General features: G+C 32.5%; 1 protein-coding gene across 1 annotated transcript in view; it reads left to right on the top strand.

Annotated features, from left to right (window-relative positions):
- dia (diaphanous related formin 1) overlaps positions 1-24,332 on the top strand; it is a 63,889-nt gene extending 39,557 nt beyond the window's left edge. Inside the window, exons 7-13 of the mRNA XM_087410320.1 lie at positions 19,354-19,704; positions 19,840-19,982; positions 20,058-20,325; positions 20,391-20,630; positions 20,715-20,969; positions 21,942-22,106; positions 22,181-24,332. Of these exons, the coding sequence (XP_087266446.1) occupies positions 19,354-19,704; positions 19,840-19,982; positions 20,058-20,325; positions 20,391-20,630; positions 20,715-20,969; positions 21,942-22,106; positions 22,181-23,611 (2,853 nt within the window). The 3' untranslated portion in view covers positions 23,612-24,332. The remainder of the gene's footprint in view (positions 1-19,353; positions 19,705-19,839; positions 19,983-20,057; positions 20,326-20,390; positions 20,631-20,714; positions 20,970-21,941; positions 22,107-22,180) is intronic.
- Positions 24,333-27,974: the final 3,642 nt, after the last annotated feature.

The raw sequence follows: 27,974 nt of genomic DNA, 5'->3' as shown, positions 1-27,974 counted from the left end.
CGGGAAAAGCTTTTCATTTGTTTGTCCCTGCACTTTCGGTCAATGATATAGCGTATTATGTTTTCCTGAACACTCTCGACAGGTGCCCATCTTACAGGTCCTTAGAAAGTAATTGTTGCGCAAACAGTTCATGCACAGTCGGCGGCTTAAGTCGGTGGACCTTCTCAATTCGATCATCAACTTGCAAAGTTAAAAACTTTTCACAATGATACAAAAGATGGTTACCTTGACACAAATAGCATTTCCCTGCAACCGTGACATTTGTTAACGCTGTCGGCTTCTCATGAATCTTGACTTTCTGTTTGCTGGGTTCGCGCCCTTGCATCACGCTCTTCTCCTTTCTTCAATTCTCTCCAATATTTGGCATCTTCTTTCCAAAAATTCAGTTAACCAGCTTTGCCTCCGCGATGTTTCCATTTTTTTGTTTTCAAGCACATAGAGTGATTGTATCTAACTTAGACTTGATCATATGTATCACCAACTCATCCCAGGAATCCGTCGGCAGTGTCATTGATTTAAACACGCGTAAATGTTTCAACACGTAATTTGTCAAACCTCGAATGGCAGTGGAAGACTCCTTCTCTACCTTCAGCATCGTAAAAAGATAGTGAATACGTTTCTTCTCGATAGCTTTTGGATCGTCTGTTTTTTCAACAATCTTTTCCCAAGCAATCTTGTAATTTGCATCGATTAATTCTATTGATTCAATGATTTTCGCTGCGTCATCATTTAATAAAGTGACTAGATATTGGAATTTTTAAATTCTTGATTAATACTTCGAAATACTTCGATTTGCGTGAATTACCGAATTAAACATTTCTGAGAACCACTTTCAATTCTCCGTGTACCCATCAAATGCCGGAAGTTTTACCTCAGGAAGTTTGATTCTTGACTTGGGTTGCCGATCGTATTTGCGAGATTTCGCATCAATTGTGTCTGTTGCTCAAGTAATCTAGTGATGGCATTGCCTGTCATTGCTTGCATTGCACCTTGCTACAAGCTCAATCGCTGCATAATTCGCCTGCTATTGCAACACTCGCATCTTTGTTGCTCGTCATAGTACGCGATTCATCTTGCTGCGATGGCATATTATACTAACGCTTCATCTTGATTTTTAATTTGAGATAATTCTTTTCAAAATCCGCATCTTCCGCGACGGAATCCTCACCTTCCGTTACACTAGTGATTTCGTGTTGTACATTCTCGAATTCTCTTTGGATTTCCTCGAGTCTCGCTAGACTTCCGCCTCTTCTCGACTTATCCGATGTTTTTCTAATTGCTCAATCTTATTCTTAAGCCTAGTCATCTTAGACTTAACCGTTCCTCATTGCTTGCGAAGTTTTATGATTTCGGCTATGATTTTCTGAATTAGCTAACCTCTGTTGCATGCATTGATTCGTGCGTCTTGTTTTGTGTGGACTATATCCTTCCTCTACTCGTTGACTTCATAGTTCTTGTATCTTGTTGATCTCGATAGGACCAATATCAGAATAGAAAATGTAATCCCAAACTAAAATACTATTTATTTTCTTGAGATTACAACGGCTCATAGTTACTCGCTTGTTCGCTCGATAATGCTCGCTATGACAACACTCTCATCTAGAGAGGAAACTAAAGAAAAACGCGTGACAGATGACTGGCTCGCTTACTTATCGGCGGTCGGTAATTTATCAGCGCGCGTTATTCGAATTACTCGCTTTATACTCTTGTCTCAAACAATATGCCTTAATAATTTAAGGCATTAATAATTTAGAAATTAATTCCAAATTGGATCAAATGCGAGTAATATTGTACCACAAAACGTTAATTAGATTATATTTCTCATTATTATACCGTTTATCATCTTGATACCATTTTCCTTACTCCAAGCGTCGCACATCGCTAAGTTGTACGCGTTAGGGCTCGAATAGACGAGTGACTTTGTGGCGTGAAAAACAAGCGACATATTCATAGACTTCATGCTTATGTGTGAATATGTTGACGTTTATTTATGGCGCCACAAACTTATCTATTCGAAGTCTATCGCGTACAACTTACGGTAGACGCGCAACGCTTGGAGTGGGGGAAACGATATCGAGATGATAAACGGTTTAACGAGAAATATAATCTAATTAACGTTTTGTGGTGCAATATTTATTACTCGTATTTGAAATTAATTTGGAATTAATTTCTAAATCATTAAGGCATACTGTGAGACGAAAGAGTATAAAACGAGTTTTGTACTGAGAGTTGTACGTAAGAATATAAAACTCGAGAAAATTTATTTTTTGAGGTCAATTTAAGTAATTTTAACTTAAATGGAGCGATGATGTTGTTATATTTATACGAAAATTAATATTTTGAATACTGCATGTTTTTATTGAAAAAAAAATCATGTTGGAAAATGATCTGAATCATTCTGGACAGAGTTTTCTCAATTCTCTTTATATTTGATGTCGATGTTCTTATGTAGGATGTCTTTCAAAAAGGTCGAGACACCTGAATATCTCGGAAATATAAGTTTTATAGAAAAATATTTCAGACAAAAGTTGTAGGGTTCAAAAAGATCTATTTACTGATCTTATCAGTTTGACCTTGGCTGGCGTCGTCAAAGTCAAATCAAGGTCACACCGATTTTTTTTTTAACGATCTAAGAGGTCTATACATGCGAGCGGATCTTCCGCAGTGGATTCGCGGATCTGTTATCCACAGGTAAGGTGGGTGAGATGAGTAATGTATCCGCCGTGGTAGATCCGCTTGTGAGTGCAGCCAGCATTTTCTACCGTTGTGACAAAATTGACCGTCTGTTTGCATCGTTATTTGCAATATGGCTAACAGAGGTATTGGTAGGACGATCTCAGCATTTCACTTGCCTTTGAGTTACATTAGTAGAGGGTATAAGCTTCCAAAGAAAAACTAAATCCAAGTTCTGATTCAGTTGCATGTTAGAATTCATCATAAACGTGGCACTTCCCTTACAAAGCTATCATCACTTACTGCAGCATACGCTATCTTGATGTTATTGGGAAGTATATTAGGGATTTGAAATAAGTTGAAAAAAGGTATTATTGAAGAAAAAATAACGTGAATACAAGCATATTTACTGATGAACAAGTGCAACTTTATTCTTTCATTGAAATAAAATTTGTTTTATATTAATTAAGAATATAGAGAATGATCCACTTAAATCGAACATCTTGAATATTTCGTTTATTTTTGATGATACAAAAAAATTTCAAACGAAAGTGGAACGGGGGACGTTCGAGGAGGACGTATTTTAGTTATGTTGTTTTTTTCTAGGTGGAGACGTCAAAAAGATATGAAAGTCACCTCCATTTTTTAAAATGGAATTGTATGATTTTTTTCGTAAACTATTGGTTTTTTGATATTACTACCTTAATACTTTTATATGCAGAATAATTAGAGGAATATCATATTGTGTAAAAAAAAATTATACAATTTATCTTTTTGATGCTTCCACCTAAAAAAAAACATGACTAAAATACGTCCCCCTCCAAACTCTTCCACTTTCATTTGAAACATTTTTTTATATTTTCAAAAATAAGCGAGATATTTCAGATAGTCGATTTCAGTGGACCATCCCGTATAAATTATTTTATTTTAAGAATAATTTATTTTTAATCGGAGATTGTTTATTCTTAGCTATTCTAAGCACAAAATATTCTTTAAAGGATTAAAGCATTTATAAAGACGTTTGTTGTTAAAATGCGTGATATCAGTACAAACTTACCTTTTTAAAAATGATTTAAAAAGGCGCTAAGCATATGTGATAAAATTTAACTTGATTAGTTAAGATTGTAGCATCTGGGTTTTAATTTTTCATTGATACATTAATTTTTTTCGAAGAGTAATAATTTTTGACAGAGAATTAAAATTGCTATTACTTGGGTTGGAATAAGAAAACCTTCAATAAGAATCCTTGAAGAAAAATTAAAACTACCATTAATTAGATAGATTGGATTCTTAGGTTTTATTCAAGAAACATGTATACTTATAGCGCCTTTTTTTTATCTTTTTTAAAAAGGTAAGTTTGTACTATTAAAATATACGGTATTAATGATATGAACTCTTAATTTTTTAAATACGAAGTACAAACAAGGCTAATGAGAATTAGCGCGGATAAATAAGCGCAAATTATTGAAATCAAGAAATGATTTACACTGGTAGATGATCTAATATCGTCTTTATTTCAATTGAACGTTTCAACTCTCTTTGGAGTCTTCATCAAAAATGCAGATACAAAATCTTAATGAAAAAAAGCTTAATAAAATGACCCATATTTTTTTAAACTAGCTCTCGAATATGTTGAATAATTCAATACATAATAATAAACAAGGACTTGAGTAGACTGTTTCCAACACAAATATAAAATGTTTTTTACTGTGCACACACATAGGTGCACAATAGAAGTAATTAAAAAAATATTATATGTAATGCATTTTTGTATATTTAGTATGTATTTATGCATATTTATAATACATATAATATTTAAAATGTTCACAACATATATAACATGTATGTAGTGGTGTTTCAGACCACTCGTACCACTCCTTTATCTTCGCACGGTAAGATCCAATCGAAAGTATTCAGATAAAAATTGTAGGGTTTAAAAAGATCTATTTACCAATTTTATCAGTTTGACCTAGGTGGTCGCCAAGGTCAGATCACGTCGATTTTTTTTTAATGACACCCATTTTTTTTAATGAAATACTTTTTATTCCAGTTCTACTAACCGATGTCGAGAACTTTTCAAAACACTATAATAAAGTTATTTTTCATTGAGTACTTTTTGAGTTATAAGCCTCGAAAATTATAGTACTGTCGACATTAGCATTACGCAAGGTGACCGACGATTAAAACCTCTTGATAACATTTGTCAAGATCAAGACCATTGGAAATTATTCGTCTTATTTTCATTTTTGCACTAAAAATTCATTTTTATATGAATTTTAGATTCATTTAGATATGAAAATAAGAGGTATAATCTCCATGTTATCCAGGATATGATCCTGAACGACATTCAAGAGGACCGTCGGTCACATACCACGCGTAATGCTAATGCTGGTGATACTGTAACTTTCGAGCTTTATAACTCGAAAAATACTTAATAAAAAATAACTTTATTATAATATTTTGGAAAGCTCTCGATATCGCCTTTCTGATTCTGGAATCAAAAATAGGATGTTTCATTTAAAATAATCGACGTTACCTTGATCTGACCTTGACGGCACCGCCTAAGGTTAAACTGACAAGATCAATAAATAGATCTTTGAAAACCCTACAACTTTTGTCTGAACTTTTATGATTAGACCTTATCTTGCGAAGATAAAAGGATGATCCAAAATACATGTTATCTTGTTTTTATACACACACACACACACACACACACACACACACACACACACACACATATATATACCTACATACATATACATATATATAAGATAATCAATAAGAAAGAAAAATCCAAAAAATAATAAATAAAATGCTAATTTAAGCCAATACTGATTATTCATGTGTATTTTATACCATTTATTCAAAATGAATATTAAAACTGTGAGGATAGGAGGCTATCGATAAATAATATCTTATAATTTAACCACGTAATATAGTAAACTCTTTAATGTTGCGGATGTACGATACAATGCTCTCGTGAGAAAATACAAGGACTATATAGTTAGTAAGGCGTGTCCAGAGTTGCCAAAAAAGAATATAGAGTCACGATCTCGTACTGCCATCTACCTATCTTTAAGATCGTTTCCTATTGGTCTCTGAATCCTAGTGAGATTTATGTCTGCCTGTCTACACCTATTAACATAAAAATCTTACATGTAAACAATAAAAACAACCTCTCACAATCAGCCCCCTTGGTTTTATTGATCCATGGTTGACATAAATCTCTTTACATTTTTCAGTAAAGTGGGGCCACTTAAGGGTTTAGTCAAACAATCTGCTCTCATGTTATCTTTTGGCTCATGTCTAACGAGAATGTTCTGTTCTTTCACTGTCTCTCGGATGTAATGGCATCTTCTATTCATTAGTTTAGATTTTGTTTTAAAATTTCCACCATTAGCTAGTCTGACGGCGTTCAAATTGTCGCATTTCAGTTCACACTGTATCTCATTCGATAATCCAATCTCTTGCAATAGTTTGGCTGTCCATGTAAGCTCGTTTACTCCTTCTAACATTGCCTCTAATTCACTTTCTGTGGAAGATAATGCAACTTTCTTTTGTTTCCTGCATCTCCAATGTACTAAATCTCCATTCCAATAAAGTAGGATTCCATTGAACGATTTGGCATCTTCTGTTCTGTCCCACAACGCATCGGTTTCGCATTCTAATTTTTTAATTTTTCTTTGCTTCCCAAACTGTAGTTGATAATTGATAGTTCCTTTCAAATATCGAAGGATCCTCTTCAGTCCTGTCATGTGTATTGCTCTTGGGTCAGTATTGAATTGTGATAAGCAACTTAATGCGAAAGACAGATCTTGTCTGGTATGGATGCTTAGATACATCAGTCGTCCCATTAATTCTTGATAAGTTCGGACGTCAACTCTTTCGCTCTCTTTGTACTCTTCCATTTTTACGTTTAAATCCATTGGAGATCTTACGATGTTACATTCTTCCATCCCGTATAATTCAAGTAATCTTTTTATATAATTTTTCTGATCTACATACACCTTACCTTCTTCTTGAATCACTTCCATTCCGAGTACAGTTTTTGCTTCTCCGAGATCTTTAATTTCCATATACTGTTCAATCTTTTTCATGAATCCTCTTTCGAATTCATCATCGCTTGATACTGTTATCATATCATCAATGTGAATACCGCAATATACGAATCTATTTTCTTCTATTGCATAGAATAAACACGGATCTTCTTTAGAATATTTCATTCCGCATTTAATCATAATCTCTGTTAGAAATTCGTTCCAACATTTTCCGACCTGTTTGAGACCATAAATGCTACTTTTTAATTTACACACTTTTTCGTGGTTTGCTTGGATCCCATCTGGTAGTTCCATGTAAATCTCTTCCTTTAACTTCCCGTGTAAATATGCGGTCTTTACATCGTAAATCTTCATTTTTCTCTGTTTTTGGGCAGATATACTGAATAGCAATCTTATTGTTTCAGTTTTTACCATAGGAGCGAATGTCTCATCATAATCCACTCCAGGACGTTGTCCGCAGGTAGCCCCTTGGGCCACCAATCGCTCTTTATATCGTCGCTGTCCATTTGGATCTTTCTTGATGTTGAATACCCATTTGCTCTTGATCACTTTCTCATTTTTAGGTCTAGTTTCAGTGTTCCATACTTCATGTTTTTCCATTGATTTTAATTCTTCAAATATTGTCCGTTTCCAATGTACCCATTCACTTAATTGTTTCGCTTCTTGAATATTCTTCGGTACTTCATTCTCCATTGTCATCAATGCCATCTGCTGCCCTTTGATTCTCTCAGACCTTCTAAGATTTCTGTATTCCCCTTCTTCCCTTTGTTCCTCTCTTATTTGTTGTTTTCGAGCTTCTATCATTTCTTTTGTAGTCCCTTTTGGTCTTCCTCTATTTTTCTTTTCCATCTGTTGTATTTCTGTTTCCATATCTTCATTCTCTGATGTGATGTCATCGCTCTCATTTTCTGAAGAGTCTCCTACAACTGCGTCTTCATATTCACTGCTTTCATCTTCTGTTCTTGCATTTTCTTCATTTTCTTCGGTCCCTTCTTCTTCTCTAGTTTCTTTTTCATCTTTGTACTCTAATCCTATAACTATTAATTCTTCTTTCTTAATTTTTTTAGAATTTTCGGTATTTAATAACTCACATCCGTTCCTAGTCTCATCAAACCTTACATCACAATCAGCTTTTACTTTTCCATTTTTGGGAATGTATATTCTGTACGTATTGTTCATTGCATATCCAATAAATATTCCTTTAATAGCTTTGGGATCAAACTTCTTTCTTTGTGTTTCCTTGTTTAATAAATATGCTACGCATCCGAATCTCCTCATATATTTTACATTCGGTCTCCTACCATTCCAAATTTCATAGGGTGTCTTCCCATGCACTGATGTCTTGCTTCTATTTTTTATATGCACTGCTGTACACGCTGCTTCAGCCCAAAAAGCTAGCGGCATTTCTGAGTCTGTCATCATTGTTCTTGTCATTTCTATTATTGACTTGTTAGCTCTTTCTACCACACCATTACACTGGGGTGTTCTTGCTGGGCTTAATTCGTGTTTTATTCCTTTCTGGCTGAACCACTCTTGTAAGTTCTTTCCAACGAATTCTCCTCCATTATCAGATCTGATAGCCTTTAACTTCATTCCAGTTTGATTCTCTTTCTGTAAAATTAGCTTCTTTAATTTTTCACCAGCTTCATTTTTTTCCTTTAAAAAATCGATAAATATTACTCTCGAATAGTCGTCGATAATGGTAAATATGTATCTCTTACCGCCATATGACGACGGATTTATGGGACCTACTAGATCTATATGCCATAGTTCCATTATTTTGTTGGTTTTTCTACGTATTAATCTGGGATGCGCTTTACGGCACATTTTTCCTTCCACGCATGTCTCACATTGACTTATCTCCTTGTCTGTTTCTTTTAATCCTGTCACTAGATCCTCTTTTTTCATTTCTTCGATGATCTTCTTGCTTGTGTGTCCGAATCTCTTATGCCAAATGTCCATTTCTTCAGTTCTCGCTGCTGTTTCATTTTTTATCACAGACGATTTAACGTAGTACGCATTCTCTTCCCTGTCATTTTTATCTCATCCTTGTTCCTGTAAACGATGGCTCCATATTTATCAAATTCTACTTTGTAACCATGATCGGTGATTTTTGCTACCGATAATAAATTTATATTAATGTCTGGTACACATAATACATTTTTTAACCGTATCCTATCTTTATTAAAATTCTGTTTTATTACTATTTCACCTCGACCATCTGAGGTTAGTTTTTTTCCTTCTTTGTCAGCCAAGGTAACGTCTCTTGTATCGTCCTCTATATTATCAAATACGACTTTATTGCTTACCATATGACTTGTCGCACCTGAATCTAATAGCCATATATACCCTTCTGTCCCCTTTTTTTTTATTTCATGCTCAGGCTCTTTATTTATTTTTGTTGTACTCACGTGTGATCGATCTCTTACAGTTAATACCGCTTCATCTGTAGTTTTTAATGTACTTTCATTATATCCTTGACTACGTCCTCTTCCTCTTCCTCTTGAGATTCCTCTAAATCCCCTTCCACGTGAAACGTTTCTCTTCTGTTCTCTGCAATCAACCGCGATGTGATTGTATCCCAGGCAATTAAAGCACTTCTTCCTGTTACGACATTCGCTTGATGTGTGACCACTCATTCCGCAATTGTAGCATGTATAGTTATTTCTTGATTTATCTCTGGCTTTTCTTACATATTCTTCTTTCGATGTTTTTTCATCTTTATGTTTGTCTCTTCGTATTTCCTCTTGTTTTAACGCATATCTTATGTCATTTACGGTTAGCTCTCTCTGTGTTTCAAACACTCATACATTCTGATCGAATTCAGATTTTAGTCCTCGTATAATATACATCCTCAATTCGTAATCCTCTATGTTTTTACCAAGTTGTCCTCATTGGTTTCTCAAAGCTTCCGCTCTATTAACGTACGCATCTACACTTTCGTCCTTATTCATTTTTAGATTTGACAATTCACTTAATGATCTCGCCTTCAACTGCTCAGTTTCCGCTGCCATATTGTTTTTAATTAGATTCCATAATTTATTTGCATCCTTTTCGTGACTGTACTTCAATAATTGAGCTTTACTCATCGTGTTTATCATGACTGTACGTGCGGCGTAGTTATCATCGTCCCATTCATTCCATAGCTTAAATTTTTCCGCATATCTTTCATCATCTTCTTCTGGTTTGTCTGTTGGCTTCACATTCATTACTTTTTTCCAAAGTTTCTTTGCCCTTAAGATTCCTTCTATTTTTTCGCTCCACAGGAAATAATTTGTGTCGTCAAGCGGTTCCACACAACTCAAATTCCAATTTTCAGCCATATTGAAAATGCGTCTTTTTTATGCTCAAGCAAACTCTCACGATATTCGATAGCCTCACACGGATACACTAAGTAAACCACACTCTGCTACCAATTTGTGAGGATAGGAGGCTATCGATAAATAATATCTTATAATTTAACCACGTAATATAGTAAACTCTTTAATGTTGCGAATGTACGATACAATGCTCTCGTGAGAAAATACAAGGACTATATAGTTAGTAAGGCGTGTCCAGAGTTGCCAAAAAAGAATATAGAGTCACGATCTCGTACTGCCATCTACCTATCTTTAAGATCGTTTCCTATTGGTCTCTGAATCCTAGTGAGATTTATGTCTGCCTGTCTACACCTATTAACATAAAAATCTTACATGTAAACAATAAAAACAACAAAAACGTATACATTTCGACCTATGGTCAAGATCCTCTTCGATACAAAGAAATTTACTTAAACTATTAATTACAAAATTACATAATGATAGCGCATACGAATATAAACTATTAACGTATAAAATACGAAAAAACTATGGTAGTGATATCCGAGTTAATCTTGGTCATCAAATTATTAAGTTTACTAAAAAAGAAACAGATTGTTTGTTTTGAATCGATTGACCAAAAGGAGTTAAAAAATATTTTAAATTGCTAACATAAAGTTATCCGTAAAAAATATGGTAAAATAAACTTACATGACTGTCAAGATTGAACTGTTCCTATAAGGTTTGTTGTACATGTTCCTTTAAACTGTTCAATTTAACTGTGTAATACAATTATGAATAAATTAAAAAGTTAATATAAATAATTAAAATAGTTAAAATCAAACTTTACTTCACTTATATGAAACAAAATTAAGAGTTATTAGACACGACATAATTGTTTGGTAGATGAATGTAAAATGAAAATTGAGAGAAACAGTGGACAACATGTACTTACAAAGACAATAAGTATAAATAATAAATAATAAATAACCAAGGATAAATGATATAGATTGAAAGCATTACGTTTCTGAAAATAGATCTATATATAACGGATCGAGAGAAAGTGTATCGTTTTGTAAATTCAGGACCTAGTTATTATTTTTCAATATGTATCATCTCTGATAACAATCTTTTATGTAAAATTTATTCTTTGTCTAAAATATATACGTTATCCCAATTAAGTTCATGAAATAAGTCCACACGATGATAACCGAATGTTGGGTCGTGTTTCTGTTAATGATTTCTATGTTCATTTATGCGCGTTTTAAGGCATCTGCTTGTTTGTCCAACATACGACACAGTCTTTACAGTCAATCTTATATATTACATTAGATTGAGAAGATTGAGGTAGTACATCTTTCTGGACTTTGAAATTTATTGAGCTAATTTATGCCTCTCTATAGGCCATATAAAAGGTACATAAAAGTACATATAAAAGTAATGTTTTAAAAAATTACTGATTTTATTAGAAATATTAGAAATAAATGGTATAGAGAAAAATTTTTTATTATTGATTTCTTCTTGGCTTATCAGTAACAAAATCATCAATACGATTAAAAAGATCAAATTTTTTAAGTCTTTTTTTAATAGTTGAAAATATCAAACTTAGGGGATAGCCATTATTCAGAAGAATTTTTATAATTAAGTCAAAATTCTTTTTATGAAAATTTGGATGAGAAAGTAATAAAACTCTATCGATTAAACCAATGACGTGCCAATTTTTTGACACAGTGGATGAGAAGTAATTAAGAAAACGACCCAAGAATATAGATTTACGATACCAATTAAAAATAAGAATTTCCTTTTTTTTTATCAAGCATGTCCAAAAAGTTTGATGAGTCTTCATCAATTTCCATAAATTGTAAATTATAATGTAAATAATAGTCTTGGGTGGTAAGAATTAAATTTAATAAGAATCTCAATATGAACATTGTCAATAGCTAAAGCAATGTCATCAATATGCTTATGTCTTTAATCCAATGTGTATTAGTCGCTGTATTGGTTGAATGGATAATCGGATAGATGATGGTCTCGTAATAATTTGCACACAGATTCAGAATATGAAATCTCTATACTTTATTTCACGCAAAGTATAAAAATTCGATTGCTCGTTAAGAAGTCTTTGTTTCGGCGTAGGGTAATGTATTAGTAATGACTGTTCTGTGCGAGAGTTGGCGAATGAGTTTCTATTTGTCGATCTCTCTATTTCGCGATCCATATGCAAAATATTGTTCCGCATATCCTTGTTATGCGGAAACCATTATGTTATTTATAATTATGTACATCTTTATTGTTTTCACGTTTATATACAAACAAGTCTCACAATCATCCACAATGATAGTGATACATACACAAGGATGAATTTTATATATTATTATAATTACTGGCTAAATCATATTATATATTTCGTCAAGTTTTTTGTCTTTTAAATGAATAATTGATTCTAAATTGTATCAAGTTTAACATTGAGAATGACCCAATTGGGTGTCTCATTTTAACTTTGACATTGAAATATCTCGCAAATTATAAAAGATACGGAAAAATGAATGAATTTTAGACAAAAGTTGTAGGATTTAAGAGGGGATGCTGGAGTTATCGACGGAACGTCATTTCATATTTCTTAAACCATTTAGTTTTTCTTATACAGAATAAAAAAATCCTTCTTTAGAATAAAAAAAAATGCAAATACTTTGGAAAAGTACAAACCGGTATGAAAATTCTCCAAAAAATTGTAAATTACAGTTTTCTGTTATCATGTAGGTTCTTCCTTTACATATATACATATAAAGAAATGCAAAGATATATCTGAACAAACAGTACTTTTCTATATTTGAATAATATAAGAATATCATGAGACTTTCAAGTTATGATTTTGAAGCTTACAAGAGAAATAGCTTGAGAAGTATAATATGATTTGAGCGTGCCTACGCAATAACCTCGCATTCATGTGATATATAGGATGTAGCAGAGCAAAAAATGTATATAACGTTTTATTTAATGATTTACTTAATGTTTTAATTTATGTTTTAATTAATTAAAATAAATGTAATACGAAAGGCTACGAGCCAAACCAATTCAAATTTAGCATAATAAACTAACAAATAATATAAAAACAATAGAGAATATAAACGTTTCAACCTCCTTTAAGTCATTATCAATGTTAAAAACATTTACTAATTAAAGTTAGAATATAACGGTAACGGCAAAAGATTAAGAATAAATACATATAATAAAAAATACGTAATTATACAAACTTCAATTAAGATATAATCCATAAGAATGATTCGATATAAAAGTCTCGCATGTAACAATTCATTGTCAGTCACAATTTCTGAAGAATCGCAGTACAAAATTTGATGATATGATATAATAACGCCAATAAAAACTTTGTAGCAGTCAATAATATGTAATCAATCGAATAAAATAATATAAAAATCTGTTAATATACAGAAATATATTGAGTAAAATAAAGAAATAAATTAGATTCGCCTAAATTAGATGGAATTTAAAATATAAAGTGTAAAAAAGAAAAATGTGTACATAATAAATATAAAATTTCCTTCTTTACAAGCGAAAATGTATTGTGTAGTCATGGTATATAATAAAATGTAATAAAATAAAATCTAGTCAGTATATAAAATAGAGATTGGCATGTAAGCATTGTAATTGCGATAGAAATAATCATTACTGTCTAAAAATATTATATTATTGTAAAATGAGAGTCATCTGAGAGTCAAACTAAAAGAGAGAAATATTATCGATATGAAAAGAGTAAAATTAGGAGTGAGAAAAACAGAAGAAAGAAACTAGGAAGGGGAAAGAGATTATATAATGGAAAATAGGATTCTATGTCATTTTGCCTATTTAAATCCTGTTTCTGTCTTTTAATATGAATCATTTCTGAAATTAGTCATTTGTTATACGATGGTTCACTATCTAAAATTTTGACGCTATTCCGATCAAATTTATGATTAAAATTAATCCGGTGATTAGAATAATTGAAAGAGATTCTGTTTTTTTATTTATGTCTGACGTATGTTCATTTAATCTAGTTTTTAATTTTCTTTTGGTCTGACCAACATAATTTGCTTCACAATTCTCACAAGAGATTTTATACACAACTTCTTGATGGGAGTATAAGTCGAGGTGATCTTTATGTAATTTTTTAAGAGGTTAGGAATGGAATAGAATAATTTACAATCAAATTTGAGAGCTAGAGACATAAATTTTTCAGACGAAATTTTTTTTTGTCTTTCTTATGTGAATGAAAATTATTGGGAATGTGCATTAATTTTAAGGGATTTTTGGTAAACGGCTTTATTGTGAAAAAATGGTTACAAATTGATCATTAAAAATATTGTCTATCGCTAGCCACTACTTTTTCCCATCTTTCTGGTAATAGATGGATTCCACGTCGAAAGAACGACACATCTTTTGAGACTATCCACGAATCGATTTTTTGGTCTTCATAAGAATGGAAGCACTGCTCAGGCCATGAGTCATCGATCGAAATAGGTTGTAATCGGAAGGAGCAATATCTGGAGAATACGGGTGTGATAGGACATCCCAGTTAAGCGCTTCTAACGTTTCCTTGAAGGTTTCACAACATGTGGCGTTGTCATGTTGGAAAATCACTTTGTCGTGTCTTTTCGCGTAATTTGACCGTTTTTGCTTCAATGCTCGGCTCAATTGCATCAATTGTTGTTGGCGTTCCCTAGTGATTTTGTTGGGTTGAAGCAGTTCATAATACATTATATCCAACTGATCCCACCAAATACAAGAGCATGAGCTTGACGCCATGAATTCGGCTTTGCCGTCGACGTTGATGGTTCGCCTGATCTGCACCATGATTTTTTGCGCTTCGGAGCATATCTATTTTTCATTACCCGTCACGATACAATGCAAAAAATGTTTCTTTCTTCTGTGTCTTTGAAGCAACAATTCACAAGTCATTTTGCGCCTTTCGACGTCCCTCGGCTTCAACTCGTACGGCACCCAATTTTCTTGTTTTTGAATTATTCTAATGGCCTTCAAACGTTTGGAAATCGTTGATCGATCAACATTTAATGATTCTGCAATTTAATGATTCTTTTTCTTGCGTTTGACTCGAGTAAAGCTTCCACTTCCTCATCTTCAAACTTTTTCGGCTAGTCATTCCTTGTCTTTCCGTGTCAAAATCACCTTTTTTATAGCGTTGAAACCAGTCACATGTTGAAATCGATGGAGTATAATTACCATAAGCTTCCGACAGCATTCCTTGACTTTTAGCAGCACTTTTCTTCAAATGAAAGCAAAAAAGCAAAACTTTCCGCAAATTGCGTTTTGTTGACATAAAATTCGACATATTCAATGCTCAAAAAAACAATGTTGTTTACAATTCGGCAAAATGACACATACTGAAAAGTAAAGCCACATGATGGTGCTTTGAACATGAAGGTAGCAACAATATGGTCCGATGCGGTAGTATTAGTTACGTTATCTCTTGAAAATTAATGCACATTCCCAATATTATCTGTTTTATTTTTATTGTAAATATGATAATTAATTATTTTTTGTATGGTGAAAAAAATGAAGTTAAAAAGATAGCCATTATCTAAAAAAGTGTGAATAGCAATAAAATTCCTTTGTTAAAATTTAGAGTGAGATAATAATACAATTCTATCAACTGTGCCATAAATAATTCCTCTCTTATGACATAAAGGATGATGAGAATGGAAATTTAAAAATTTACATGAAAAGGTTGGTTTTTGATACCCAAAAATGATTTTATTTTCGTCGATAGTAATAGTAGTGTCCAAAAAATTCAATCTCCCATTCTTCCCAAATTCTATAATAAACTTTAGTCTTGTATGTAATTAAAAGTGTTAAGAATGTCATTCAAAGTGTCAGAAGGAGCTGCTAATATTGTATAATGTCATCTACATATCTAAAGTAGAAAGAAAGTTGTGTAGGTAATCTATCAATAGCTAATGATTGTAGATCTTGCAAAATTATTTCAGCTATAGAGAATGTTGGAGATCCCGTGGGGGTGCCAAAAATTTGTTTGTAGAAATTGCCATTAAAAGAAAAATAAATTCAGTTTAAAACAAAATATAACGCAATTAAAAATTCGTCTAAAGGTGTTTTTGTATTACAAGATATATGGTCCATCTTTTTTTAATGCTCTCAGATGCTAGTTCTATGGAAACATTAGTAAAAAAGGACTCACATCTAAAGAAGCTAACACATCGTCAGGCTTAAAATAAGTCCCATTCAGTTTGTTGACAAAATGGAAACTATTTTTTATCTGGCTAGGTGCTTCAGGTATGCTATAATTAATAATATTGTGTAAGAATAATGACAAATAATATAGTGAGCTAGATGATAGACAAAACAATAATTCTTAGCGGATTGCCAGACTTATGAATTTTAATTAATCTATACGCTCTGGGTATATTATAATGTGTGTCATATGTGTTGTCAAACACATCATATGTGTTTTAATTAATGTATATGTTTCTTTGATGTACGTAATATTTTATTTGGAATTAAAAATCTATTTTATCGACATCGATTAGTTCGGTCGTTGCTTCAGCGTCCCCTTAAGAAGGTCTATTTATTGATCATATCCGTTTAACATTGAATGACGTTGCCAAAGTCACTTTGAATTTTTTAAATAGAACTCTTTTGATTTTATTGCATATTATTATAGCTATTGCCGAGGAGGATTTTCGATATAAATCATACACATTAAACGATTTCTATGACCCAAAACACTATAATCTTAATACACTTTGGATCAGTTGTTTTGAAAAAGTTATCGAGATTTATATGGTAAGTTATCCAGCCAACGAAAATCGGATTGAGCCAAATAGTGAAGGCAAAATCGAGGAATGACCTTTAAACTTCTTGCAATTTTGAGCATGATTTATTTCAATCCACACGTCAGTGCTCGATAAATAGAACATGAATTTGGAATTCCTCGATCTACATCGAATGTTATAATTCGCATAATACCACCCTTATCACTTCAATCTGATACAATTAAGCGAAGGTGATTATAGACTGACAGTTTAATTTTGTAGATGGGCACTTGATACATTGGAGTAGAATCCAAATTTCTTTTAGAATATCTGTTTCAATGACGAAGCTACATTTCATAGCAATGCCAGTTTCAATAGGCACAATTGTGCCTATCCAGTTGTGACCCCAGTCATTATTAGTCACCAGTAAATTTTCACTGATATCGACAGGTGGCCAATCAGCATCGTTGGAACCTTCACATTTGGATTGACATATGTAATGATCAAATTATTGAGCTGCATTTTTTTAAACGTACAATTAATGGTCCAATTTACTTAGATTTTATCCAAAATCATTTATCAGGATATTTTCAGAATATCTTCAGGACATTTCACTGGATGTTCTCTAAAGATTTTGATTTCAATAGGATGATAACACATCCAAATTATTGGATAGATCTAGGAAGATCAATCTTGTGACCTCTAAGATCTAAATTCTCTAGATTACTATTTGGGAATATGTGAAAGATGCTATGTATCAGAAAGCAATCACGAGATATGATGGAAGAAACTCAAGCGCCGCAAATACTCAGAGGAGTCTTGCAAAACTTTAGACGTAGACTGATTTTGTGCTTGAAAAATAATAGTGCACACTTTGAACATTTAATTCCGAGAGTATGATAATTAGATACGTAATGACAATTAGACAAAGTTCCTTAATCCTCCTATCTTACTTTCATTAGTCGGAATATTCCTCAATCTTGTTTTTATTGGCTGGATCATCTTTCGATCTTGTCTTAGTTGGTCGGATCATTCCTCGATCTTGCCTTCACTAGCTGGATCAGCCATCGATCTTTGTTGAGTGGACATCTTACCATATAAATTTCGATAACTTCAAAACAGCTGACCTAAAGTGAATTAAGTTATAGTGTTTTGGAAAAGTTTCAGGAAGAGCTATAATAATATGCAATAAAATTTAGGCGGTTTCATTAAAAAAATTTAAAGTAAGCTCATCCTGATCTTGGCAACGCCACGCCAATATCGAATAAATATAGTTACTAAATAAACCTTTTTAAACCTACAAATTTTGAAATATTTTTCCATATCTTTTATAATTTTCGAAATATTTCGGTGTCAAAGTTAAAATGGGACACCTTGTATATTTAATCATCTTTATTATGATTTTGTATTTTATTTGAATACAAGTCGGCTATCTTTAGAAATATTTCTTAATCAAAATCCATCAGATTTTATTATTTAACATTTGTATTGAATAATAATAATTTTGAATAATGAAAACTTAATATTTTCTCTAATATTTACAGGGTGCGTCACCAAAATCCGGACAAATCGAACAATTTCTTTAAACAAAATGTTTTTAATGAAAAATTAAATATTACAAAAACTTTTTACATGGCACTTCGGGGATCCCTGTAAAGCACAATTATCCGATATATTCCCTGTTAGCTTGAATAATGATCTAAAACGTTCGCACGCACTCCGTAATGTAGCGCTGTCTATGCTAACGAATGCTGCCTCAATAGCAATTCTTAATGACGTCACATTGGATGCCGAGACTTGTTTGTGACCCTTTTAACTACGCTCCATACGTAGTCCAAGGGATTTAAATCTAGGCTGTTGAGAGCCCAAAATGGGAGCCGAGGCGAGCAACTCGGCTTGTCCTGACAGCATCTGTCGTATCTTTAATGTATACAATTTATATCGAAAGTCCTCGGCAATTCGATGCATTATTGGCTCGCTTATACCAACAATCGATGCTAATTTTCGCAATGATTGCCCTGAGTCATCCGAAATCAGCGCTTGAGCCCTTTGAACGACTGCAGGAGTCTTCGTGGTGCGTTTTTTCTTCCTTGCTGGCATACTGGAACCTTCGTTGGACTGTTCTAAACCCATATATTTTGCCACAATGTCATAAACGGTTGATCTCGGGTATCCAAAGAACCGAATTATTTCCGTTGCTGAGCGTCCAGCGCGAAGGCCTTCGAAGATCGCTCTTCGATTATACTCCGCACTTGGTTTCAACATCGCGGCCATTTTGAGAATATGACTGTTTACTAAAAGCATCAGATTTTCTCGAATGCCAACGACAACCTCTGGCAGAGGCACAATATAGCGGAAAATTTAAATTAAAATTTGTCCGGATTTTGGTAACGCATCTTGTATATTAGCAACATGAATTTATTTAAAAAAACTCAGACCATGTATACGCTTGTTACTTAGATATCGCTTTTGTCGTCTCCTTGAAATACGCAACTAGCATATAAATTGAGTAATCTTAAAAACATCATTTTGTTTTATATATAGAGGACTGCTGTATGTCCGCCTCCACCACCTATGCCTGAAATGGGAAGCAAACTACCGCCGCCGCCACCTCCTCTTCCTGGCGGTGGTGGCCCACCTCCACCACCACCTATGTCTGGAATGATGTGCCCACCTCCTCCGCCTATGCCCGGTTTAAAAGGACCTCCACCTCCACCTATGCCTGGAATAGGAGGACCTCCACCACCACCTATGCCAGGAATGGGTCCTCTATTACCACCGATAATGGGGGCATTATCTCCATCGTCTCCAATGATACAAGTTTTGCCTCACGGATTAAAACCGAAAAAGAAGTGGGAAGTAGATGGACCATTAAAAAGAGCAAATTGGAAAGCGGTATGTGTATAATATATATAATATATTTATATTAATCGAATAAATTATTACCGGTATAGAAGATATAATGATTTTAATATTCATAATTTTTTACTGTAGTATAATTTCTGCTATGTAAAACTTTATGTATTTCAGATTTTACCTCACAGAATGACAGAAAAGTCATTCTGGACAAGAGTACAAGAAGACAAATTAGCTAGTCCAGAAATATTGGATGGTCTTGCACAGAAGTTCGCTTCCAAACCGAGCGGGAAAAAAATAGACGATGTAGTTGATAAGTAAATTTCACCTCAGTAATTATCATTTTTAAAATGATATTACATAAGATATTAATAAATTTTTCGTATACGTAGATCAGCCTCAACGAAAAAAGTAAAGGATCTCAAAGTTTTGGATAATAAGGCGGCTCAAAATATATCAATACTTCTCGGTGGAACACTAAAGCACATGCCTTACGTGGAAGTAAAAAGATGTTTATTTCGATGTGAAGGACCAGTTATTTCTGATAATATATTACAAGGATTAATTCAATACTTACCTCCGCCAGATCAATTGTCAAAATTACAGATGTACAAAGATCAATACGATGACTTGACTGAAGCGGAACAATTTTGTGTTACGGTAATGTATTTGATTTTTGTATAATTTTTTTCTATCTTTTTATTTCATTGACATCAATGTTACAGATATCTACAATAAAACGGTTATTACCCAGATTGAGATCATTAAGCTTTATGTTGCGATATGAAGAGTTGATACAGGATATAAAACCTGACATAGTAGCTGCTACTGCAGCATGCGAAGAAGTGAAAAGTAGCAAAAAGTTTGCACGAATTCTCGAATTAATATTGTTACTCGGAAACTATATGAATTCCGGTTCCAAAAATGGCCAAGCATTCGGATTCGAGATTAGTTTTCTTACAAAGGTTTGTTCTGTAACATATATGTTTGTATGTGTATATGCATAAATCGCTTATTATTTCGATGCAGTTTCACGACTTTTTTTTTAGTTGACTAGTACTAAAGATGTCGATAACAAGCAAACTCTTATGCATTACTTGGTGGATACGATAGAAAGAAAGTTCCCAGAATGTCTCAGCTTTATTGAGGAAATAGCACATGTAGATCGTGCCAGTAGAGTGTCTTTAGAAAATGTTCAGAGAACATTATGTCAAATGGAGACCAATATTCGTAATCTCGAACAGGATCTTACGAATGCCAAAGTTCCACAGTGCGATGAGGACTTATTTATAGATGTTATGAAAGTATCCTTCACTAATTTTTTGTTAATAATCATTAATATTCAACGGATAAAATAGCTTAGAGAACGCTGAATTATTTCTTATTAGAATTAGTTTCTACACTTCACTAAAGAATTAACAGCAAAAACCAATCATATTAAACAATCACTGAGCGTGCATTGAGCAATGGAGGGTACAAAATTTCAAGGATTTTGTGACCACTCGAGGATTATTTTATTTCTTATGTTTTCTTATGTATTTTCATAACTGATGATAAATTGATGAATTTATATTATATAACACATTTGTACAGTATTGTACAAATGAACCCAAAATAATCATTATAATAACGCCAAACTTAAGAAAAAATTGGTACATTGAAATATAGCGAATGAAATCTTTATTTGCATCGTTATAAAATCACTGCCAATTATATTTCAATAATTTATTTATGAAGTTAATTCCAAATTGAATCAAATGCGAATGATATTGCATCACAAAACGCTAATTAGATTATATTTTTTATTATAACATTTTTCATCTCGGTACTGTTTTCCTCATTGCAAGCATTGCGCAAAGCACCGCGATTACAAATATTATATTAAAATATATTATTATACTAAAGATATAATCTAATTAACGTTTTGTGCAATATTATTCACATTTGATTCAATTTGGAATTAATTTTATAAATAAATTATTGACATATAATTGATAGTGATTTTATAACGAGTAAATAAGAATTTTATTCACTATATTTAAATGTATCAATTTTTCCTTAAAACTGGCGTTATTATAATGATTATTTTCGATTTCTAGAAAAAAAATAGAAGAAAAATACATAAGAAAACATAGAAATAAAATATCTCCGAGTGGTCACAAAACTCTTGAAAATATATACTTTTCTTTACCTACTGAACATAGTCATTGATAATATCATTTATTGATCTTGTGTTGATCAAACAAAAGTATTTCCTTAACGGAGTTACTTTATAGCCATTCGCTAAGAAAGCTAGAGAATCTTACGAGGTTCTGCAAAATATGTTTAAAAATATGGACACTCTGTACACGGACATTTCAGAATTCTTCTCTTTCGATAAGCAGAAGTACACTATAGAGGAATTCTTTGGCGATATCAAGACGTTCAAAGATGATTTCTTGGTAAATACGCGCTAATACGTCACGTCGCAGTCTATTCAATCGCTATCTAATGCGATTCTATATTCTCACCGTAGCAATCGCAGAAGGAGATAATAAAGCTGAAGGAGGGCGAGGAGAAACAGAGACGAACGAGAGAAGCGCGCGAAAAAGCAGAAGCAGAAAAGGCGGCACGAGCTGCGCGTAAACGCGCATTAGTCGATATGAACGCACATGAGACTCAGGAAGGTGTTATGGATAGTTTGATGGAAGCGTTGCAGACTGGATCGGCTTTCAGTAGGCCAGACCAACGACGCAAGCGACAAACCCGCGTAGCTGGTGGTAAGTTGTATAGGACATACATCAGGAGACAAATGGTGAAGAAGGAACAAGCAGCTCAAGCATATTTATTTAGTAATATTTTAGACAAATCTACTAGAAATAAGTTAATGCACAAATGTAAAAATCTAACTTCAACTGAAATCATGCGATGCCATATGCTCCCGAACAGGATTATGGCTGAAGAAATATGCACGGCGGGCAATTCAATAAATTTCTTTACGCCGGAAGAAAATCAAGAAATCTACAAACAAATGCTAGACGAGGCGAAAAAAACGCCTAGGCAGACGAAGCATTCATCCAAAGTTACGTTCTTTAAAAAAAAGAAACTGTGCAATTGTTGTAATCGCGCATATTACGCGACGATGCCGGTATTCGATGAAACGCCCAAAAGAGACGTTTTGCTAAAAACATTTAGAAACTTTGAGTCCAGATGCATTAAGATTGACTGGGACTCAAGCCCATTAATCGGTGGAGACGTCTCTGTTAATCGAGCGTTAATTCTTAGCCCGATTAAGCAAAAACGCGTCATAGTCAATAAAATACGCAAAAGAAACAGCATTGTGCGCCGCACTATATTGAATCGCAAACGTATACGTGCGAGTAATACAATTGCAAAACGCAGTAAGCTTCATGCTTATTTGCAAAATCTACCCAGTATGAGTACCACTATGCCATCGATTATCAATACGTCAGATATAGACATGAATTCTGTAAATCAAAAGATGTCAAAATCGATCGATGATTTTCATACTAAAATACTCAAACCGGCCTTCACTCCGATGAGACTTTTGAGATCGAGAAATTTCGAAAACTTGACACGCTATGACGAAAGTCAAAACATACAAGATTTGAAAAACTCAGGCTTTTTAAATTCGAGCATGTCTACTCAGTTTCCAAGTAGTGAGCAGATAACTAAAACACAATCACCACTAGTGACAGAAATAAGTAGAATTATGTTATTGTCGGAAAATAGCCCATTGCATTTTATAAAATCAAACTCTATTCATATTGCTACAAAAAGTTTAAATTTGTCCGAAAACTCTGGACAACTCGCAAATACATACAAGCAATTCACTCCGGAAACAAGTAATTTAACTGCAAGAAATCGTAATAAATTGAAAAAACTAAAAGATAGTTCATGGAAAAATAAGTGGAAGTTTTGGCAAATGCCGATAAATATTGTTTAATAGAATTATTTGCTGCTGTAGTATTTATAGAAGACTAAAATGGAACTGACGCGAGAGAAAAAAATATTTTGTAACTATTGTTGCGAAGAAACTTGTTCGAAAAAGCGTTACGATGCATACTTTCATTTAAAAATCATTTGATTTTTCTATTAAAATGTGCGACTTTCTCCTGTTCTACATATTGCAATAATATTTTTATAATCTAATATTGTGTCATTATATTTTTAAAATACAGTGTAGGAATCATTACTTTGCATTAGTCATGTTAATGTCAATAATCTTTTTTTTATTTATTTGAAAATAGCGAGACTCAATATATAGTTTTGATACAATGTACAATACATAAATAAAACTTTCGTTTACCTATGGATTTGTAAATATATTTACGTATCGTGCGAACTATTCAAAACTGATAATTGTATTATAATATTTGTGATTTATGAAGAATTTAAAAATTTGAAATATATTATTTTCATATAGCGTATAAATTTTATATAACATTTTATTTAATTAATATATGTCAAACTTTTTAAGTAAATGAAAATGGGTATTTGTAATAAAAAGTCTTGAGTTTTATGTACGTATTTGATGCACAAAAATATATTCTATTGATCTTGTAATCATACTGCAGAAATTATGAGAACACAATAGTAAGATAAAAATAATAAAGTCAAGGTGCTTTTGTAATATCATTCCGATCATTTATATTCAAATTACAAAATTCAATGAGATATGAGATGAATGTGTAATTTTACAATTTTTTCTGTTATTGGTGTGATTATAATGTAATATTAAAATAAATTTTTTTCTTCGATATTTTATAAAAATTTAAATGATTTTTATGATTATTTATGTATTTTTTGATTATAATTTTGTTACAAATTTTAAGTATGACACAAGTACTTGAGTTTTTGATGAAACATGTACCGAAGACTGTTTTGTATAAAAACATATATATATATATTTGTAATTAAATGCAGTAACTAATTACTTAATTGTCTTAATCTTGTTCTCCTTGATATGTTAAATGTTGTAAAGTAAATTGTATTATTTAATGCAAAAATGTATTACTGGAATGTCGATATATGATTAATGTATATAAAATATAAAAGTTCCATTCCTCTTTCGCGTAGTAACTATAAAGAAAAAGGTTTCATTTATAAAGTGCATAAGTTCTTTCAAAATACATTCTAATGGTACAAATATTATTCCTATTATTCTCGAATAATATCAAGCCTATTCTAATGAGTTTAATTCTATTTTAATTTTACAGCGGAAAGGAGAGCGCAACTAAATAGGAGTCGATCGCGTACTGGATTAGTCGGAACTGGCTTGCTAGGGAGAGAACTTTCGACGTAAGTATTATCGTATTAATTGCAAAATGAATGCGTGAACGAGACACGCTCGAATAGAATGGTAAGTTTCTTTCTACATATTACACGCACGTTATGAATATGTATACAATATTGTACAAGTATGTTATATATTCATTAATTTATGAAAAATTAATAACGATTGCTATCAATTTATTAATTTAAAGTTCTTACTTGTTTTACGAATAATTTACTCGCTTACTGGAAAACAATATAACGACTATATAGGAATATCTAATTTAAATTTTGTTAGTTATATTTAAAGATATAGAGAATGGACCATGGTGTAAGAATAATAGATGATTCCATTCGCCCATTTTTGTCCAGAAAAACTGTGACGAAATTGAGGCAGTTATGGCACGTAACACTAGAGGGCATGATGATCTGACACCTAATGGCCTTTGCAATCTTTCCAATTCACAGCCGTTCAAGTGGCATTTCTTTTATGATTAACTCTACAGCATATATCCTCTTCCATAACTTTCACGATCTTCCTAATTGTCCCACTAATCATGTGTATAAATAAATGTACTATTATAATAAAATTATTTACTATGTTGTTACTTACCTTAATCTTACTGCTATCTCTTGAAACGCTCCAGGAAAAAATGTTTTACATATATTTATATATAATTTTTTTAATATATATATATTTAATATATATATATATATTTTATATATATATATATAATTTTATATAAAAATGTATAAAACATTTTTTCCCGGGATTTATGAGGTTAGATGTTATACATATATGCCATCTGCTGTTCAACGGAGTTTCCTTAGGAAAATCACAGTAATTTTACATGAGTAGAGAATCACCTATTATTATTCTTACACCGTGGGATGGACTGTGCGATCCAAAATGGTCTACAAAAATAAAAGGAATCGTGGAAGATGGCTAATCTCTATCTTTTTCTATTCAACGATGAAGTTGTGATTAGAAAGAGAGGAAGATTGGTCGTCTTCTACAGTCCCTCTCTCTCATTATTGTCGACAATATTGAATACTATTTAGATACAGATCGCGCAATCCATTCTTTATGCCTCTTTAGTTATATACATATACCTTATATGTATGTACGAATAATAATTCTTCGCATTTTTACGAAAAATACACAACGATTTGTAGTAATCTTTAATGATAAAATTAAACAATTTTTTCTGGAAGTATTAACTATAATTGACTTTGCGTACTTCCTGTTTATTTGCTTGTCTTTATTGACATTAGGCTTCTTAAGTCGGGATCTACAATAGGTTTTTTAAGTCTTAAGTAAGAAATTGACCAATTACAATTGAAGAAGAGAAGAATAATTGACTATGATTCGTCCATTTCTTAAGGCTTAAAAAACCTATTGTAGATCCGGATTAATACATACATTTATCTCCCTGCCTATTTCACCTCAATCTATTACTGTTGCAGAGAGCTTTTAAGTTCGGCTTAATCTATTGGAATACATCCTATTTCCGTCCTAAACTCATTGCTGTGATGATTTTACACGCATTGGAACATTAATGAGCAGGAGAACGTACGGTATGGTAAATCAATATCCAAGAGAGAGGAAGAAAAAGAAGAGCGACATTCCACATCAATGATCTTCCGATGTAGATCGAATTTTTACTATTTCGAATTGAATAACAGTCTTCCTTACATAAGGTATGGTCAATATGGTGCTACAAATGCTTTAAAGTGTTTTTTAATTAGTCAAATTGTAAAATTCTTTCTTCTGATTGGTCCATCAAATGCTTCAAAGCATTTGTAGCGGAACTTTGACTACAACCATAGTTAAGATATTCGGTTTATAGGTGTTTTTTACTTGTATAAATACATATGTGTGTATACAGATTTGTATAACGATAGTTGCATTAATGCTCGCTAGAGTAAGTGCGAGAATTTGTTCCATAGACGATTACTTCGAGATACTTCGAGACGACGCAAGAAGAAATTCGTCACTAGCAAACACATTTGTAAATACGCATAAGATAAGTACTAGTGACGAATTGACGATTCGTAGAAGCTGCTCGTCAATATAGTTCGGCGCACACTCTTATCACGCTCCAAGCATGTTTACCATCATTTCTGTGAATCAGGCGGCGGATTTCGCATTTATTTATGTACGTGGTTGTAAATATATTTCATCTCGAGAATCATAGATACATACGTATATGCTCGAAATTATTTCGATTACAAGATATATTTGTAAAAATTACATTTTGTGAACAAGTAATTTTTTCGTTAAAAATCGATAATGCATTCCTTCGATATTCTTAACGAAGGAAAATACCTCATATACTGTATGGACATTTTTATACGACAATATTTTTATGCGACGAGGAGATTCGTAAATATCGCTTATTTCTACGTTATGTTAATGTTAAGATGATACTAGTAATCGTAATGACTCTGTTGCCAGCTCGATAAAACGACCGCAAAGCCTGCATAACTTAACGTTTACATCCGTTGCTCATTTAAATTTCAATAAGAATATTTACAATGTAATCTGAAATTCTATTGTAGTATAAAGAAAGATTTGTATAAAATTGGCGCACAATTTTTCGATATATTTTTTATAATTATGGTTTTACTTTGTCTATCTTTTTAGAAAAAAGCACCTGTATTCGCATTTTTTTGTAACGGAAACATTTTACTATGTAACAGTATTAATCTAGGAAAAATAACTGAATTACTCTTAAGAGAAGTAACTTATTCAACGCAATGTTCGCGTTTTGTGATATACTTAACGAACCCGAAAACAAGCTCATGACAGTCGAACAGTACTTTTAACGGTGGCTTGATCGAATGCCCGTAAAAGAAACTCAGAGTAAAAGAGATATATGTAGAGAGAAGATCTTAGAAAACGGATACGTGGCGATGTAAACACTGAATGTAATTTAACTTTTTCCAACGCTTGATAAATTAGCAGTAGATAACACGCGATGTCTATATATTGGATTGAGTAAAAAATAACTTCGTATTTTTAGAATTGAATG

Source organism: Acromyrmex echinatior, chromosome 10 (genome assembly GCF_024713525.1).
Source record: "Acromyrmex echinatior isolate Ae372 chromosome 10, ASM2471352v2, whole genome shotgun sequence".
Taxonomy (NCBI): domain Eukaryota; kingdom Metazoa; phylum Arthropoda; class Insecta; order Hymenoptera; family Formicidae; genus Acromyrmex; species Acromyrmex echinatior.
The sequence above is the reverse complement of the archived record's forward strand: the minus strand, read 5'-3'. Positions and strand labels throughout refer to the sequence as shown.